This window comes from Bufo bufo, chromosome 2 (genome assembly GCF_905171765.1).
Source record: "Bufo bufo chromosome 2, aBufBuf1.1, whole genome shotgun sequence".
Taxonomy (NCBI): Eukaryota; Metazoa; Chordata; class Amphibia; order Anura; family Bufonidae; genus Bufo; species Bufo bufo.
This window is the reverse complement of record NC_053390.1, coordinates 57,504,401-57,521,607: the sequence shown is the minus strand read 5'-3', so window position 1 is coordinate 57,521,607 and position 17,207 is coordinate 57,504,401. Positions and strand designations below refer to the sequence as shown.

The 17,207-nt window shown below is 42.1% G+C and overlaps 1 protein-coding gene across 1 annotated transcript in view; it reads right to left on the bottom strand.

Annotated features, from left to right (window-relative positions):
* The window catches only part of LOXHD1 (lipoxygenase homology PLAT domains 1), a 201,941-nt gene that overhangs the window by 165,299 nt on the left and 19,435 nt on the right, over positions 1–17,207 (bottom strand). Inside the window, exons 2-3 of the mRNA XM_040421148.1 lie at positions 7,138–7,318; positions 6,539–6,694 (exon numbers count right to left, since the gene is read on the bottom strand). Of these exons, the coding sequence (XP_040277082.1) occupies positions 6,539–6,694; positions 7,138–7,282 (301 nt within the window). The 5' untranslated portion in view covers positions 7,283–7,318. The remainder of the gene's footprint in view (positions 1–6,538; positions 6,695–7,137; positions 7,319–17,207) is intronic.

Below are 17,207 nucleotides of genomic sequence, written 5' to 3'. Positions count from 1 at the left end.
CCACTCCCTTAAATGAGGAGACAGAAGCTCTCAGTTGAACCACCCGACCAAACGACTGGACCAATCTTCACCATATTTGGCACACAGGTACATCAGGTGTCCGGGAAGGTTTTAGACTGTGTCTCAGCTCTCTAGGATGTACCGTTCCTGAGATATTCCCAAAAAAGGACCTGCATTAACCAATACATGCCCCCAACTGCCATGCACACAGTCACATGTTTATCAGCCAATAGAAGCTCGCAGGCCCTTAGTCTCCACATACACACAGTTTTACTCCAGGTTTCCATAACAACCCAGCCATTTTTCTTCACTGCTGTAAGTCAGCTTTAGGCTATGGCTACATGACAACATGCACAGCTCAGCAGACAGTATTACACAATAGACTTAGATACACAGCAGACAGTATCTAACATGATAGGATTAGATACACTGCTCAATAGACAGTATCACACATGATAGGATTAGATACACAGCTCAGCAGACAATATCACACATGACAGGATTAGATACACAGCTCAGCAGGCAGTATCGCACAGGATAGGATTAGATACACAGCTCAGCAAGGATTAGATACACAGCTCAACAGACAGTATCACACAGGATAGGATTAGATACACAGCTCAGCAAGGATTAGATACACAGCTCAGCAGACAGTATCACAGGATAGGATTAGATACACATCTCAGCAGACAGTATCACACAGGATAGCATTAGATACACAGCTCAGCAGGCAGTATCACACAGGATAGGATTAGATACACAGCTCAGCAGGCAGTATCACACAAGATAGGATTAGATACACAGCTCAGCAGGCAGTATCACACAGGATAGGATTAGATACACAGCTCAGCAGACAGTATCACACAGGATAGGATTAGATACACAGCTCACCAGACAGTATCACACATGAAAGGATTAGATACAGAGCTCAGCAGGCAGTATCACACAGGATAGTATTAGATACACAGCTCGGCAGACAGTATCACACAACATAAGATTAGATACACAGCTCAGCAGACAGTATCACACAGGATAGGATTAGATACACAGCTCAGCAGACAGTGGGGCTGGGTGCTGTAAAGATCACTGTTATGGGGGATACTGTTTATATATTTTAACGACACATAGAAACATTAAATGAAATAGATTGAATATACCAGTGCGATGCCTGGTCCTTCTGCTAGTTCACTATAATAGGGACCAGTGGAGATCCAGCCACAACCCAGCAAATATGCAGAGAATTAGCCATACGAAAACCACCAGTCCCCATTATAGTGAATAGGGCCCACGGGTATCAGGTAGCGTCTGGCAGTGCCGGATCCAGACAGCTCCCTGTCGGAACAGCCTGCCAGAGATGTCTAAAACTAGTGTGAAACTATTGTAACTTGTGTAATACAACATTCCCACATCCTATGACATTTGACCACTCTTTGTTCCTCGGATTCATTAATCCAGGTTTTGCACAGAGGTGCGGCAATTCCTTCCACACATATTCAAACTAGTAGAACAAACTTAACACTATTCCTCATTAGTCCGACGATAGCATATTTCTGATGTACAGCAAATATTGACTACTCCAATGTCTGAACGACTTCTTCACATCCAGCAAACAAATACTTGACAACCAGTGTGTTTATTGCATGTGGGAGGGGAAAAGCAAACAAAATGCATGCTCTACCCATAATCCTTCATGGTTAATAAAACAGAAATGAAACCAGTGCTTCCTATTTTAGCATATGTTACTGCTGCAGTGTCACGTGGGGAGTGGGGGAAACCCCCCACCGTACAATGTAAAAGGGATTGGGGTAGCCAGCTAGACCAGGCTAAGAAGAAAAGGGAGCTGGTCACCTCCTATAGCATCCCTAAATCTGGCCCTGTTCTCCTAACTGTATGAGATGACCCGTAAGGTAGGAGGGCCCATACACTGGAAACCTCAGAACCCTGAATATCCCTGAGGTTATGAGACAGGGACAAGAGACAACCAGGTTCATCCAAGACATGGATGAACCAGAGTCTCCACAGGCCTAGCTGCAGGGAAAAGTGGACAACTGAATACAGCAACAGAGTCGGCAGGTAAGAACACTAGAAACACACTTACCTGCCGCAGCCACCACAACTGGAACCCGTGCAAAAGTACAGGTGCCCACACACCAAATAGGACACAGTACAAACAACACCACACACAGGTATCCATCACACTTGATACTGCATGGGCCCTATACAGCAAGGTGCACGGCAACCCCAGGCAGCACTGCATCCAGACTTATGGTTCACCCCTCCGGGAAACCAGCCCCCTTCCGGAGGTATCAACATACCGGGTGACGTATAGCATACATGCAGGGACCAACACCAACAGCCCAGACATGTAACAACCAACAAAACGCTTCACACACCCAGAACATAAACCCACACCACACATACAAGTGAGGGTAAGGGTACATGGAGGGTACATACAGGAGGACAATTTATGTTCCATAAGGTGGCCCTCAAGGACTGGGCAGAAACACCCAGGCAAGGAGCAAAGCTCCAACACCAAGTAAGGCTGTAGTACAACTGCACTCAGCCAGCAAGCCACAGGTATATATGAAGCTCGTGGCCACACCCAGGAAACACCTTAATCCCCACTAGCAAGAAGATTAACCCCTTGCTCACCAAACAGCAGGTAGGCAAACCTTAAATGGGAAGAGCACATGCAAACTGCCAACAACACGTTGCCACCAGTAACCAGTCTGCATGGCAACCGTATCACGGTCAAACACCAATATGACGTGACATGCAGCAGCAGCATTATGCATAAAGCAATCTTTAGTTTCTTCACATACCACTGTTTTCCTTGAGTTTTTCCCTTAGTTACAGCTGTTTAAACATTTACAATATGAGGACCTTCTCAAGATGGCTCCTCTGCCAGTTCTCTGAGGCCAAAACTGCTTTCCCTCACTTCCCATACACACTTGCTGTAGCCAGCAGCTCCCTGCCAATCAGATTGGATTACTAAGAGACACGCCTCCTCACTCTGAAGCCTAATGCGGGCATGCAGTGTGAAGGACCACCCCTCTGTCTTCTGTTTACATTAAGTTGGGAGACAGATGAGCCCTAGCAATGGTCTTTTAAGGGAGCAGTGGAAAGGGACAGAGGACATTAATGAAAGCTGTTATTATAAGGTAATTACAGATCTTTTGACAATCATTGACAGACTAACTGGTATACATGCCTAGCTCTAATAAACTAGCAAATAAAAAAAAATGAGAGTTACCCTTTAAGATGAAACTCCAGGCAAATTTTCAATTAGGCCCATTCATTATTTTACACTGGTCTCTTAAATGCAGGTTTTCAATGTGCTCTCCAAAATGGCCACATGTTACTAGGCTATGCAGGAGTTTTCAAAATGATACTCCTTTTTCTGACATCACTTCCTGCTCTGTGGCTATTGGCTGAAGCAGCTCCTCACAGACTTTCTGCACGCCCACCCTCTGGATCCACTCTGCACATAATATGGGTAACACCAGTTAAAGAGGACCTATCGGCAGAGAAACTGCCATCATTCCCTCTGTTCCCTGGATTGCAGCTCTGTATTTTTTCTTTGAACCCCCCCCCCCCCCCACAACCACCCTATTTTTCTAAAAATGGCCGCCACTTCAATTTGGAGCCACATATGCTTATCGTCAGCAAGGGTCCAACATGGAGGAGATCTGGTCTCTGTAGGTGGTGTCCACAGCATTGATCTGAGGTTGTCCAATCAAAGCGGACAGCCTCAGAGTAATACTGAAGCACAGCCTGGTCTCGCGAGATTGTGTACTTAATCATGTGATACCGAGCTGTGCTTCATGATCACTCTGAAGTTGTCCACTATGATTGGACAGTGTCAGAGCGATTTTGTGGACACCACCTACAGAAAAGAGAAGTGATCTCCTCCAAGTTGGACCTTCACTGCCAAGAAGCATGTATGGCGCCAAATGCTATTTGGAAGCCATTTGTAGACAAAGGAGGGGAACCTACAAACAAAAGACAAGGGGTGTGTGCAAATGCTTGGTTTGTCATGGTATTTAACATTAGCACTGTACATCAGCAGGTTAGGTATGGTTGGTATAAGGATGGGGCTAACCATCCCATTCCTCCCCTCTTGGTAGGAGTAGGATGCTCCTATTTCCTGCCAGAGGAGGGGATTGTTAGCTAGGACTGTGAGGAGTGAGGAAGGATGTCCTATTGCTCCTGTTCCTAGGGCCTTAAAAGCCAGAGAACTAACTCATCTGTGAGACAACTACTCCAGAGAGACTTCAAAGACAATACTACAGATATTCTACAAAGTTATAGTGTTTACAGTCAGCAGAGTGACAAGCAACCACAGCAATCCAGACCCTGCTGCGCATGAGGTACTACAGCTCAGACACCCATCACCTAGATCACATCCAGGCTAGGCCAACTTAAAAAAGCCTGCATTATACAGTGGACACCTACAGCCACAAGCGCCAGCCTTCAGCTGTTAGCCAGAAGTTCAGAAGAGAAACATCAGCAAGATAGTATATCAGTGGTGCCATTATCTGTCACTTTGCCAGCCACTATATCTCATCATCTGGGGAGAGAAATTGCACTTTGTACCAACTACTTCTGGATGTACTACAACTTATATTTTGCACTTAGTAAAGAAAGATTTTTATACTTTAACTTCAAAACGAATTCTTCAAACCACCTTTCCACTGCACCGATCAGGAGAGCAATGATATAGCTGATGAGTCAATACAATAACTAGCTGCAGAATTATAAAACTCCTCTGACTCACAGTAACTACTAAACTATTTGTGTGCAGAATCTCCAGGGTAATCCTATATGTGATGCAGCTTCACACTGCTTTGCCCCTGCCTCCTGCATGTAAGTGCTGTTAGGAAAAAAATTATCACAAGCAGGTGGCAGGGGAGACAGGCTGAAGCTGCATCACATGGGAATACACGCGAGTTTCTGCATACAGCATTGCTATATTTTATAGGAATACACTGAGACTCTGCAGTGTGAGTTAGGAGACTGATATATTACTTGTTCCCCTTAGTGTGATGAGACTTCAACCGCTCTGTCTCTGCAAAGCCAAAGGCATAATGGGAAATATAGGCTGCATTATGAAGCAATATCTGAGGTGAAGGAGGATTCAATACCTATTAAATGCATATCAACTAAGCAGTTACACATAAGTATAATATGCTATTCTGTATCGGCAAGTAACATTTTGCTGCAGTGTTTCTTAAAGGCTATGTACACCGTTGTGGGGAATTTCTTTTAATTAGTGCATTGTACTCATTATGAGCTAAAATATTTTTCTATTCCTCTTTATTAAAAATATGGAGCCTTTTTTCTGTACAGAGCTGTGATGCTCTAGTAGCAGGATCTGAATTTTCTCTCTGCTCTATCAGACGGCTCCTTATCTCTGTTCTCAGACCTTTGAAACACTCATGAAAGCTCAGTCCTTATCTTACTGATAAGAATGTGGCTTAAATAAGTGTTTATGACCTCTTAGTAGTTTAGAGATAAGGTTTATTAGACACAAAGTGAAAGTAGGATCCACACAGCTAGAAAAACATTTAACCCTTTGTGACAGAATGGCTCAATATTTTTCAATAAAGACCAATGGCAAAAAATATTTTTAGCCCAAATGAGTAAAATGTACTCATAAATTTTTTTCCCCTGAAGGTGTACATAGCCTTTAAAGGGAGTCTGTCATCAGCATTTCACTTTTTTAACCCTTCCCATAGCTCCCTAGCATGCTTACATTTAATAAAAACGTTACCTCTGGCATCAATCCTGGACTTATAGAACCATAAAAAACGATCTTTATAACTTATGCAAATGAGGGCTCGCAAGTGCCCAGGGGCGGCGTTACACTCGTAGGTGCCCTGCTTGCTCAGCCTTTTCATTGCGTCCCCCCGCCCCTTCCTACCCTCCGCCCGCCCATCCTTTCCCTCTGACCGCCTTTCTACTAACTTGTTATTCCGCCGAGATCCCGCGCCTGCGCAGTCAGTCCGTCGGCTGGCGCATGCGCACTGCGATGCCCATTCCTTGTATGGCATCACAGTAATTAATGCGCATGCGCCGGCTTTGCGCCGTTAGCCGGCGCATGCGCAATAGTTACTGTGATGCCATACAAGGAATAGGCATCGCAGTGAGCATGCGCCGGCCGACAGACTGACTGCGCAGGCGTGGGATCTCGGCGGAATAACAAGTTAGTAGAAAGGCGGTCAGAGGGAAAGGATGGGCGGGCGGAGGGTAAGAAGGGGCGGGGGGACGCAATGAAAAGGCTGAGCAAGCAGGGCACCTACGAGTGTAACGCATAAGTTATAAAGATCGTTTTTGATGGTTCTATAAGTCCAGGATTGATGCCAGAGGTAACGTTTTTATTAAATGTAAGCATGCTAGGGAGCTATGGGAAGGGTTAAAAAAGTGAAATGCTGATGACAGACTCCCTTTAAATTCAATCATAGGTGTGGCTTGTAGTTACATCCAAAACATTATTTTTTTTCAATTCATAGGTGATGATTAGCTGCTCTTCTATTACCTGCAAATGGAGCCCGCTTACTCAGCACAGACTCCACAGGTCTGTGATTAATGCTGACTTTATATCTCCGTAATGAATTTGTCCAAACCTCTGATTTGCGAGAATCACTCCACACTGGTTTCCCGCGGGGAGGGGAAACATCTCTAAACTGAAATCCTGAGAAAGAAAACAGAAATCTTTACATGAAAAGTTGGGTCACTGTGCACATACATTATTTATCCTGTATTACTCCTGAGTTACATCCTGTATTATACTCCAGAGCTGCACTCACTATTCTGCTGGTGGAGTCACTCTGTACATTACATTACTTATCCTGGACTGATCCTGAGTTATATTCTGTATTATACTCCAGAGCTGCACTCACTATTCTGCTGGTGAAGTTACTGTGTACATACATTACACTATATTTATCCTGTACTGATCCAGAGCCCTTATACTAGAGGTATGTTAACAATTCTGCAGACTTCTGAGCTGAAATCTACAACGTCCACTGCAGATACAGCCATATTGAACGGGGCAGGGCTTACAACGATGTTAAGTATGCATCTGCAGTCATTTTTATCACATTTCACAATTTTCACAATTTTATTATATCTTACCTGTAGAAGGACGGATACGTGGCACAGTGGAGGCAGGGTAGACATCTTTGGGTCTCATCGCCCCAAAAGTACCAGGACCTTTTAGTGGCTGGAATATGCCGGTGACTGAGGGAGAGGAGTTATAATACTGGATCTGAGTAGGCATTTGCAGATTTTTGATGATTTAATATCAATCTTCTTCCTATAACAGAGGTAAATGTAGTGGAGTAAGACTGAGGCAATTAAATCTGGTGCAGGAAATGTATCCTTTACACAGGCCATGTTACACAGACCACACGCAGCTGCTGAAAGCAGCTCTAAACACCGCAGAATGACATACAAACCGGATTCCAAAAAAGTTGGGACACTAAACAAATTGTGAATAAAAACTGAATGCAATGATGTGGAGATGGCAAATGTCAATATTTTATTTGTAATAGAACGTAGATGACAGATCAAACGTTTAATCCGAGTAAATTTATCATTTTAAAGGAAAAATACGTTGATTCCAATTTTCACGGTGTCAACAAATCCCAAAAAAGTTGGGACAAGTAGCAATAAAAAGGCTGGAAAAAGTAAATTTGAGCATAACGAAGAGCTGGAAGACCAATTAACAATAATTAGGTCAATTGGCAACATGATTGGGTATAAAAAGAGCTTCTCAGAGTGGCAGTGTCTCTCAGAAGCCAAGATGGGTAGAGGATCACCAATTCCCACAATGTTGCGCAGAAAGATAGTGGAGCAATATCAGAAAGGTGTTACCCAGCGAAAAATTGCAAAGACTTTGCATCTATCATCATCAACTGTGCATAACATCATCCTAAGATTCAGAGAATCTGGAACAATCTCTGTGCGTAAGGGTCAAGGCCGTAACACCATACTGGATGCCCGTGATCTCCGGGCCCTTAAACGACACTGCACCACAAACAGGAATGCTACTGTAAAGGAAATCACAGAATGGGCTCAGGAATACTTCCAGAAACCATTGTCAGTGAACACAATCCACCGTGCCATCCGCCGTTGCCAGCTGAAACTCTACAGTGCAAAGAAGAAGCCATTTCTAAGCAAGATCCACTAGCTCAGGCGTTTTCACTGGGCCAGGGATCATTTAAAATGGAGTGTGGCAAAATGGAAGACTGTTCTGTGGTCAGACGAGTCACGATTCGAAGTTCTTTTTGGAAATCTGGGACGCCATGTCATCCGGACCAAAGAGGACAAGGACAACCCAAGTTGTTATTAACGCTCAGTTCAGAAGCCTGCATCTCTGATGGTATGGGGTTGCATGAGTGCGTGTGGCATGGGCAGCTTGCATGTCTGGAAAGGCACCATCAATGCAGAAAAATATATTCAGGCTCTAGAACAACATATGCTCCCATCCAGACGTCATCTCTTTCAGGGATGACCCTGCATTTTTGAACAAGATAATGCCAGACCACATTCTGCATCAATCACAACATCATGGCTGCGTAGGAGAAGGATCCGGGTACTGAAATGGCCAGTCTGCAGTCCAGATCTTTCACCTATAGAGAACATTTGGCGCATCATAAAGAGGAAGGTGCAACAAAGAAGGCCCAAGACGATTGAACAGTTAGAGGCCTGTATTAGACAAGAATGGGAGAGCATTCCTATTTCTAAACTTAAGAAACTGGTCTCCTCGGTCCCCAGACGTCTGTTGAGTGTTGTAAGAAGAAGGGGAGATGCCACACAGTGGTGAAAATGGCCTTGTCCCAACTTTTTGGGGATTTGTTGACACCATGAAATTCTGATTCAACATATTTTTCCCTTAAAATGGTACATTTTCTCAGTTTAAACTTTTGTTCCGTGATTTATGTTCTATTCTGAATAAAATATTAGAAGTTGGCACCTCCACATCATTGCATTCAGTTTTTATTCACGATTTGTATAGTGTCCCAACTTTTTTGGAATCCGGTTTGTATTATTTTGCTTACCCTGGACCCCCTAATATACCTAATGTTACCTAATCTGATACATTGTAACAAATCTGTGTTAACAATACTAGGTCAAAAAGGTTTCATAAATCTGAATAAAAGCAAGAATGTGCCAGCAAGAACAATGCAATCGCAAGTCTTCAGACCCTTTAGCTTTTTTCTTATGTTGCAACTTGTGCTAAAATAATAAAAAGTTCAAGTTTCCCCCGTTATTCTGCTCTCTATACCCCATAACAAGAAAACAGAAAGTTCAAAATCTTTGCTAATTTATTTAAAAGAAAAAAGTACAATCTTGCATTGACATAAGTATTCAGACCCTTTACTCAAGACTTTGGCAGTAATTATAGCCTCTGGTCTACTTGGGTACGATGTCATAAGGCTTCCTGGATTTGGGGATTTTCTGCCATTCTTCTCTGCAGATCCTCTCAAGCTCTGTCAGGTTGGATGAGCACCATCAGTGGACAGCCATTTTCAGGTCTCTCTAGAGATGTTTCGATTGAGTACAAGTTAGGATATATATAAATGTAATAAAACCGGCACTTTTCACTTGATTGAAAAAATAAATAAAAAAATTGGAGCGGCTGCCTCCGTTCGACTGGGAGTAGGCGTCCGGCTGTTTTACCAGCACCCCTACCCCCACTCGATACGAGGCCACCGCCCCTCCCACCCCATCAGAATACAGTTTGTACTGAAAGCGACTACTACATTCAATACACTACAGGGAGTGCAGAATTATTAGGCAAGTTGTATTTTTGAGGATTAATTTTATTATTGAACAATAACCATGTTCTCAATGAACCCAAAAAACTCATTAATATCAAAGCTGAATATTTTTGGAAGTAGTTTTTAGTTTGTTTTTAGTTTTAGCTATTTTAGGGGGATATCTGTGTGTGCAGGTGACTACTACTGTGCATAATTATTAGGCAACTTAACAAAAAACAAATATATACCCATTTCAATTATTTATTTTTACCAGTGAAACCAATATAACATCTCAACATTCACAAATATACATTTCTGACATTCAAAAACAAAACAAAAACAAATCAGTGACCAATATAGCCACCTTTCTTTGCAAGGACACTCAAAAGCCTGCCATCCATGGATTCTGTCAGTGTTTTGATCTGTTCACCATCAACATTGCGTGCAGCAGCAACCACAGCCTCCCAGACACTGTTCAGAGAGGTGTACTGTTTTCCCTCCTTGTAAATCTCACATTTGATGATGGACCACAGGTTCTCAATGGGGTTCAGATCAGATGAACAAGGAGGCCATGTCATTAGATTTTCTTCTTTTATACCCTTTCTTGCCAGCCACGCTGTGGAGTACTTGGACGTGTATGATAGAGCATTGTCCTGCATGAAAATCATGTTTTTCTTGAAGGATGCAGACTTCTTCCTGTACCACTGCTTGAAGAAGGTGTCTTCCAGAAACTGGCAGTAGGACTGGGAGTTGAGCTTGACTCCATCCTCAACCCGAAAAGGCCCCACAAGCTCATCTTTGATGATACCAGCCCAAACCAGTACTCCACCTCCACCTTGCTGGCGTCTGAGTCGGACTGGAGCTCTCTGCCCTTTACCAATCCAGCCACGGGCCCATCCATCTGGCCCATCAAGACTCACTCTCATTTCATCAGTCCATAAAACCTTAGAAAAATCAGTCTTGAGATATTTCTTGGCCCAGTCTTGACGTTTCAGCTTGTGTGTCTTGTTCAGTGGTGGTCGTCTTTCAGCCTTTCTTACCTTGGCCATGTCTCTGAGTATTGCACACCTTGTGCTTTTGGGCACTCCAGTGATGTTGCAGCTCTGAAATATGGCCAAACTGGTGGCAAGTGGCATCTTGGCAGCTGCACGCTTGACTTTTCTCAGTTCATGGGCAGTTATTTTGCGCCATTGGTTTTTCCACACGCTTCTTGCGACCCTGTTGACTATTTTGAATAAAACGCTTGATTGTTCGATGATCACGCTTCAGAAGCTTTGCAATTTTAAGAGTGCTGCATCCCTCTGCAAGATATCTCACTATTTTTGACTTTTCTGAGCCTGTCAAGTCCTTCTTTTGACCCATTTTGCCAAAGGAAAGGAAGTTGCCTAATAATTATGCACACCTGATATAGGGTGTTGATGTCATTAGACCACACCCCTTCTCATTACAGAGATGCACATCACCTAATATGCTTAATTGGTAGTAGGCTTTCCAGCCTATACAGCTTGGAGTAAGACAACATGCATAAAGAGGATGATGTGGTCAAAATACTCATTTGCCTAATAATTCTGCACTCCCTGTATAATAGATAAACTATACAGTTCCTATATAGAGATAACTGCAAAGAAAAAGGGGGTCAGTCAGCACATCCCAATGCGCAGGGGCACGTTGCTACACTGTAAAACAAAACATGCAATGCAACAGCTCTCTGCAAACCAAATAAAGTACAAAAATGCATCTATATAGAGATAACATCTGTCTCTGTTCCCCATAAGAAAGACCTTACAAAGGAAGACTCAAGCAGTATCGGACTATGCAGCTTCATACATCTCTATTATGATACATACATTTATTTAGTCAGATGCCCCGAACATTGCACATCTGTGACCTACAATAATTGACCACACTAAGATTATTCCATGCGATATTTTTAAGAGTGACACTCTACTCAATTCATCTCACCCTACTTTACTTCATCTATATCCATAGACATAAGGAATTCCCTTTAAATACTGACTCATAGATTTTGTATATTAAGGAAATAAAAGATTTCCCTGAAAACAAGAGATTAGAAAAGAAACTCTGACATGGAATACACTTGGGAACATCAGTTGCAAATCATATACAAAAAACGCATCATCAACACAAAAAACGCACCATTACCGCACCAGCGATTTAATTAAGAAAAACATTTAAAACTAAAATACCTTGAAGTAAACATCATAATATTGACTCCACTCTCTGTATTTTACTCCACTCTGCTTTATCCATATCCCTAGATATAAGGAATCCCCTTCAAACACTGACTCATACAGTTTTCACATCAGGGGAACAATAAATAAAATATTTCCTCAAAAATAAGGGCTTAGAAAAGAAACTTTGACATGGAAAATACTTAGAAACACCAGTTGCAAATCATATACAAAAAATGTATCAACAATGAAAAAACGCACCATTACCGCATAAGCGATTCAACGAGAGAAAACGTCCAAAACAAAAAATGTCTTGAAATAAATACCATAAGAACGACTCCACTCCCTGTATTTTAAAAAATGACAACCTCAATTTTAATGGAATCACTAAAACAAATGATAGAGAAAAAGAAGCAACATCATAGGATTTACCAGATCCACAATACAATCCAGTCCAGATTTTCAATTAGATATAGGGTATATAAACCAGCCAATTAACAGATAGCGGGTAACCACTGACGAAGGAGGCAGTTAAGACCCCCGAAACGCGTATGGTAGAGAAACAGACAGACCCGCAACAAAAGGAACCGGACATAATTCACAAGTTATCATTCACAAGTTATCCTGGAAAGAGCTTTTCATTCTTAGACCTTCCCTGAAGACGGCCAATACAGCAAACGCCGAACAAGATCCGAGACACGTGGGACGCCAGTGACGTCATAAACACGTGGGACGCCGAAGGAGACAATCCTGGAAGGCGCATCGGCAGCCGTAACAAGCTGACCCAACAGAGAAGGTACCTTCAGTCAGAGTGTGAGCCTAAAAAACGTGTGGGACGCCGCACTAGGCATAACAACTGACTGATACACCTATTTTTTGTACCTCTATGTACCTTATTTCTACAGTAACTGTCATATAAATAAGGAGAAAATCCAAACGTACTACTAACTGTTTAATTAAGGAAATTATCTGACTGTAAACTACATGGATATACCAAGAGATCCTTGATCTAGAGATCTCAGAACGATATATATCATTGGGAGATCAATGTATAGAAATATATGGTGAAATGATCACAGCTTGATCAATCTGCCACCTACACATCCACAACATCCCCATACCTGTGACTATCTATATTAACTACACTGCTCAAAAAAATAAAGGGAACACAAAAATAACACATCCTAGATCTGAGTTAATTTAATATTCTTCTGAAATACTTTGTTCTTTACATAGTTGAATGTGCTGACAACAAAATCACACAAAAATTAAAAATGGAAATCAAATTTTTCAACCCATGGAGGTCTGGATTTGGAGTCACACTCAAAATTAAAGTGGAAAAACACACTACAGGCTGATCCAACTTTGATGTAATGTCCTTAAAACAAGTCAAAATGAGGCTCAGTAGTGTGTGTGGCCTCCACGTGCCTGTATGACCTCCCTACAACGCCTGTGCATGCTCCTGATGAGGTGGCGGACGGTTTCCTGAGGGATCTCCTCCCAGACCTGGACTAAAGCATTTGCCAACTCCTGGACAGTCTGTGGTGCAACGTGACGTTGGTGGATAGAGCGAGACATGATGTCCCAGATGTGCTCAATTGGATTCAGGTCTGGGGAACGGGCGGGCCAGTCCATAGCATCAATGCCTTCGTCTTGCAGGAACTGCTGACACACTCCAGCCACATGAGGTCTAGCATTGTCTTGCATTAGGAGGAACCCAGGGCCAACCACACCAGCATATGGTCTCACAAGGGGTCTGAGGATCTCATCTCGGTACCTAATGGCAGTCAGGCTACCTCTGGCGAGCACATGGAGGGCTGTGCGGCCCTCCAAAGAAATGTCACCCCACACCATTACTGACCCAATGCCAAACCGATCATGCTGGAGGATGTTGCAGGCAGCAGAACGTTCTCCACGGCGTCTCAAGACTCTGTCACGTCTGTCACATGTGCTCAGTGTGAACCTGCTTTCATCTGAAGAGCACAGGGCGCCAGTGGCGAATTTGCCAATCTTGGTGTTCTCTGGCAAATGCCAAACGTCCTGCACGGTGTTGGGCTGTAAGCACAACCCCCACCTGTGGACGTTGGGCCCTCATATCACCCTCATGGAGTCTGTTTCTGACCATTTGAGCAGACACATGCACATTTGTGGCCTGCTGGAGGTCATTTTGCAGGGCTCTGGCAGTGCTCCTCCTGTTCCTCCTTGCAAAAAAAGGAGGTAGCGGTCCTGCTGCTGGGTTGTTGCCCTCCTATGGCCTCCTCCACGTCTCCTGATGTACTGGCCTGTCTCCTGGTAGCGCCTCCATGCTCTGGACACTACGCTGACAGACACAGCAAACCTTCTTGCCACAGCTCGCATTGATGTGCCATCCTGGATAAGCTGCACTACCTGAGCCACTTGTGTGGGTTGTAGACTCCGTCTCAGGCTACCACTAGAGTGAAAGCACCGCCAGCATTCAAAAGTGACCAAAACATCAGCCAGGAAGCATAGGAACTGAGAAGTGGTCTGTGCTCACCACCTGCAGAACCACTCCTTTATTGGGGGTGTCTTGCTAATTGCCTATAATTTCCACCTGCTGTCTATCCCATTTGCACAACAGCATGTGAAATTGATTGTCACTCAGTGTTGCTTCCTAAGTGGACAGTTTGATTTCACAGAAGTGTGATTGATTTGGAGTTACATTGTGTTGTTTAAGTGTTCCCTTTATTTTTTTGAGCAGTGTATTATACGTCTGACTATAGACGACTATTGAAGATACCTACATCTTTGACGTGGGACTACAAATACAAGGAATCTCCCTTTACATTAAAAGGGTGAAAACAAGATATGCACCTTATGCATCACATGCACTCTTTTAATTTTTTATTAATTAATTGATCTTTTTTATTAATTAATTGACCTCTTCATCATTAATTTACAATTTTTAAATAATTTTTTACTTTTAAAATCCTTTTTTACTTAGAAATTTTCTTACCTGGAATATTTTTTACTATTTCTGCAAATTTTATACATTTATGGTGCACACCTTAGTTTAAATATGAAAGGGTAACATCTACTCCCTCCCCCTTTTTTCTTAAAGTGAAATCTCCACCTAAGGGTCATCGTTCCCAACACACTTTTATGATCAAAGTCTAAATATATATATCATATTTACCTATATTGCTCTCAGTGTGGTCAATCAAGTGAAGAGTGCCGGTTTTATTACATTTATATATATATCCTACTTTTTCTGATTGGGTGAATCAGCTAAACCTGAGCACCTACACACGGTATTGGTTGGGTGAGCCACCCGTTATCTACAATTGTTTTATCTAAGAGTACAAGTCAGGGCTCAGACTGGGCTATTCAAGGACATTCACAGAGTTGTCCCTTAGCCACTCCTGTGTTGTCTTGGATATGTGCTTAGGGTCACTGTTATGTCGGAAGGTAAAATTTTGGCCCAGTCTATGGCCCAGAGTTTTTATTAATAATATAGAAACATAGAAACATAGATCTATGTACTTTGCTCCATACAGCTTGCAGCTCAGCCAGAGTGACTATTGGGTTCTTGATCACCTCTCTTATCCTTGATGACTTAGTTTGGTGGAGTGGCCAACTTTAAGAAGAGTCCTAGTTGTTTCAAACTTCTTCCATTTAAGAATTATGGAGGTCACTGTGCTCTTGGGAACTTTGAGTTCAGCAAATATTGTTCTGTACCCTTCTCCAGATCTGTGCCACCACATAATCCTGTCTCTGAGTTCTACAAGCAGTTCTTTCCTCCTCATGGCTTGGTTTTTGCTCTGATAGGCATTGTCTGCTTTGAGACCTTATACAGACAGGGCTGTGTCTTTGCAAATCATGTCCAATCAACTGAATTTACCACAGGTGACTCCAAGCTAGGTGTAGAAACATGTAAAAAAAGAGAGAAATAGGAGGCCCCCAGAACTAAATTTCATGTTTCATAGGAAAGGATCTTTTTCCTTTTTAATACACTTGCAAAAATTTCTAAAATTCTATGTTCACATTCTCATTTTGGGATACTGCATGCAGATTGATGGGGGAAACTGTTTTTTTTTTAATCTTAGCACAAGTCCGCAACATTGGAGGAGGAGTTACAAGATTAATAACATGGAAATTATAGCATAGATAACTTTATAAACAAATTATAACAATGACTACTAGATGGCAGGAAAATATACAAGTGATTAACCCCTTAGGGACTAGGCTCATTTCCACCTTAAGGACCAGGCCATTTTCTGCCAATCTGACCAGTGTCAATTTATGTGGTGATAACTTTAAAACGCTTTGACTTATCCATGCCATTCTGAGATTGTTTTTTCGTCACATATTGTACTTCATGACACTGGTAAAATGGAGTAAAAAAAAAATCTTTTTTATTTATAAAAAAATACCAAATTTACCAAACATTCTGAAAAATTAGCAAATTTTTAAGTTTCAATTTCTCTACTTCTATAATACATAGTAATACCTCGAAAAATAGTTATTACATTACATTCCCCATATGTCTACTTCATGTTTGGATCATTTTGGGAATGATATTTTATTTTTTAAGGATGTTACAAGGCTTAGAAGTTTAGAAGCAAATCTTGAAATTTTTCAGAAATTTTCAAAAACCCAATTTTTAAGGACCATTTCAGGTCTGAAGTCACTTTGCGAGGCTTACATAATAGAAACCACCCAAAAATTACCCCATTCTAGAAACTACACCCCTCAAGGTATTCAAAACTGATTTTATAAACGTCGTTAACCCTTTATGTGTTCCACAAGAATTAATGGAAAATAGAGATACAATTTAAAAATTTCACTTTTTTGGCAGATTTTCCATTTTAATATTTTTTTTCAGTTACAAAGCAAGGGTTAACAGCCAAACAAAACTCAATATTTATGGCGCTGATTCTGTAGTTTACAGAAACACCCCATATGTGGTCGTAAACAGCTGTACGGGCACACGGCAGGGCGCAGAAGGAAAGGAATGCCATATGGTTTTTGGAAGGCAGATTTTGCTGGACAGTTTTTTTGACACCATGTCCCATTTGAAGCCCCCCTGATGCACCCCTAGATTAGAAACTCCAAAAAAGTGACCCCATTTTAAAAACTACTGGATAGGGTGGCAGTTTTGTTAGTACTAGTTTAGGGTAAATATGATTTGTGGTTGCTCTATATTACACTTTTTGTGAGGCAAGGTAACAAGAAATAGCTGTTTTGGCACAGTTTTTATTTTTTGTTATTTACAACATTCATCTAAAAT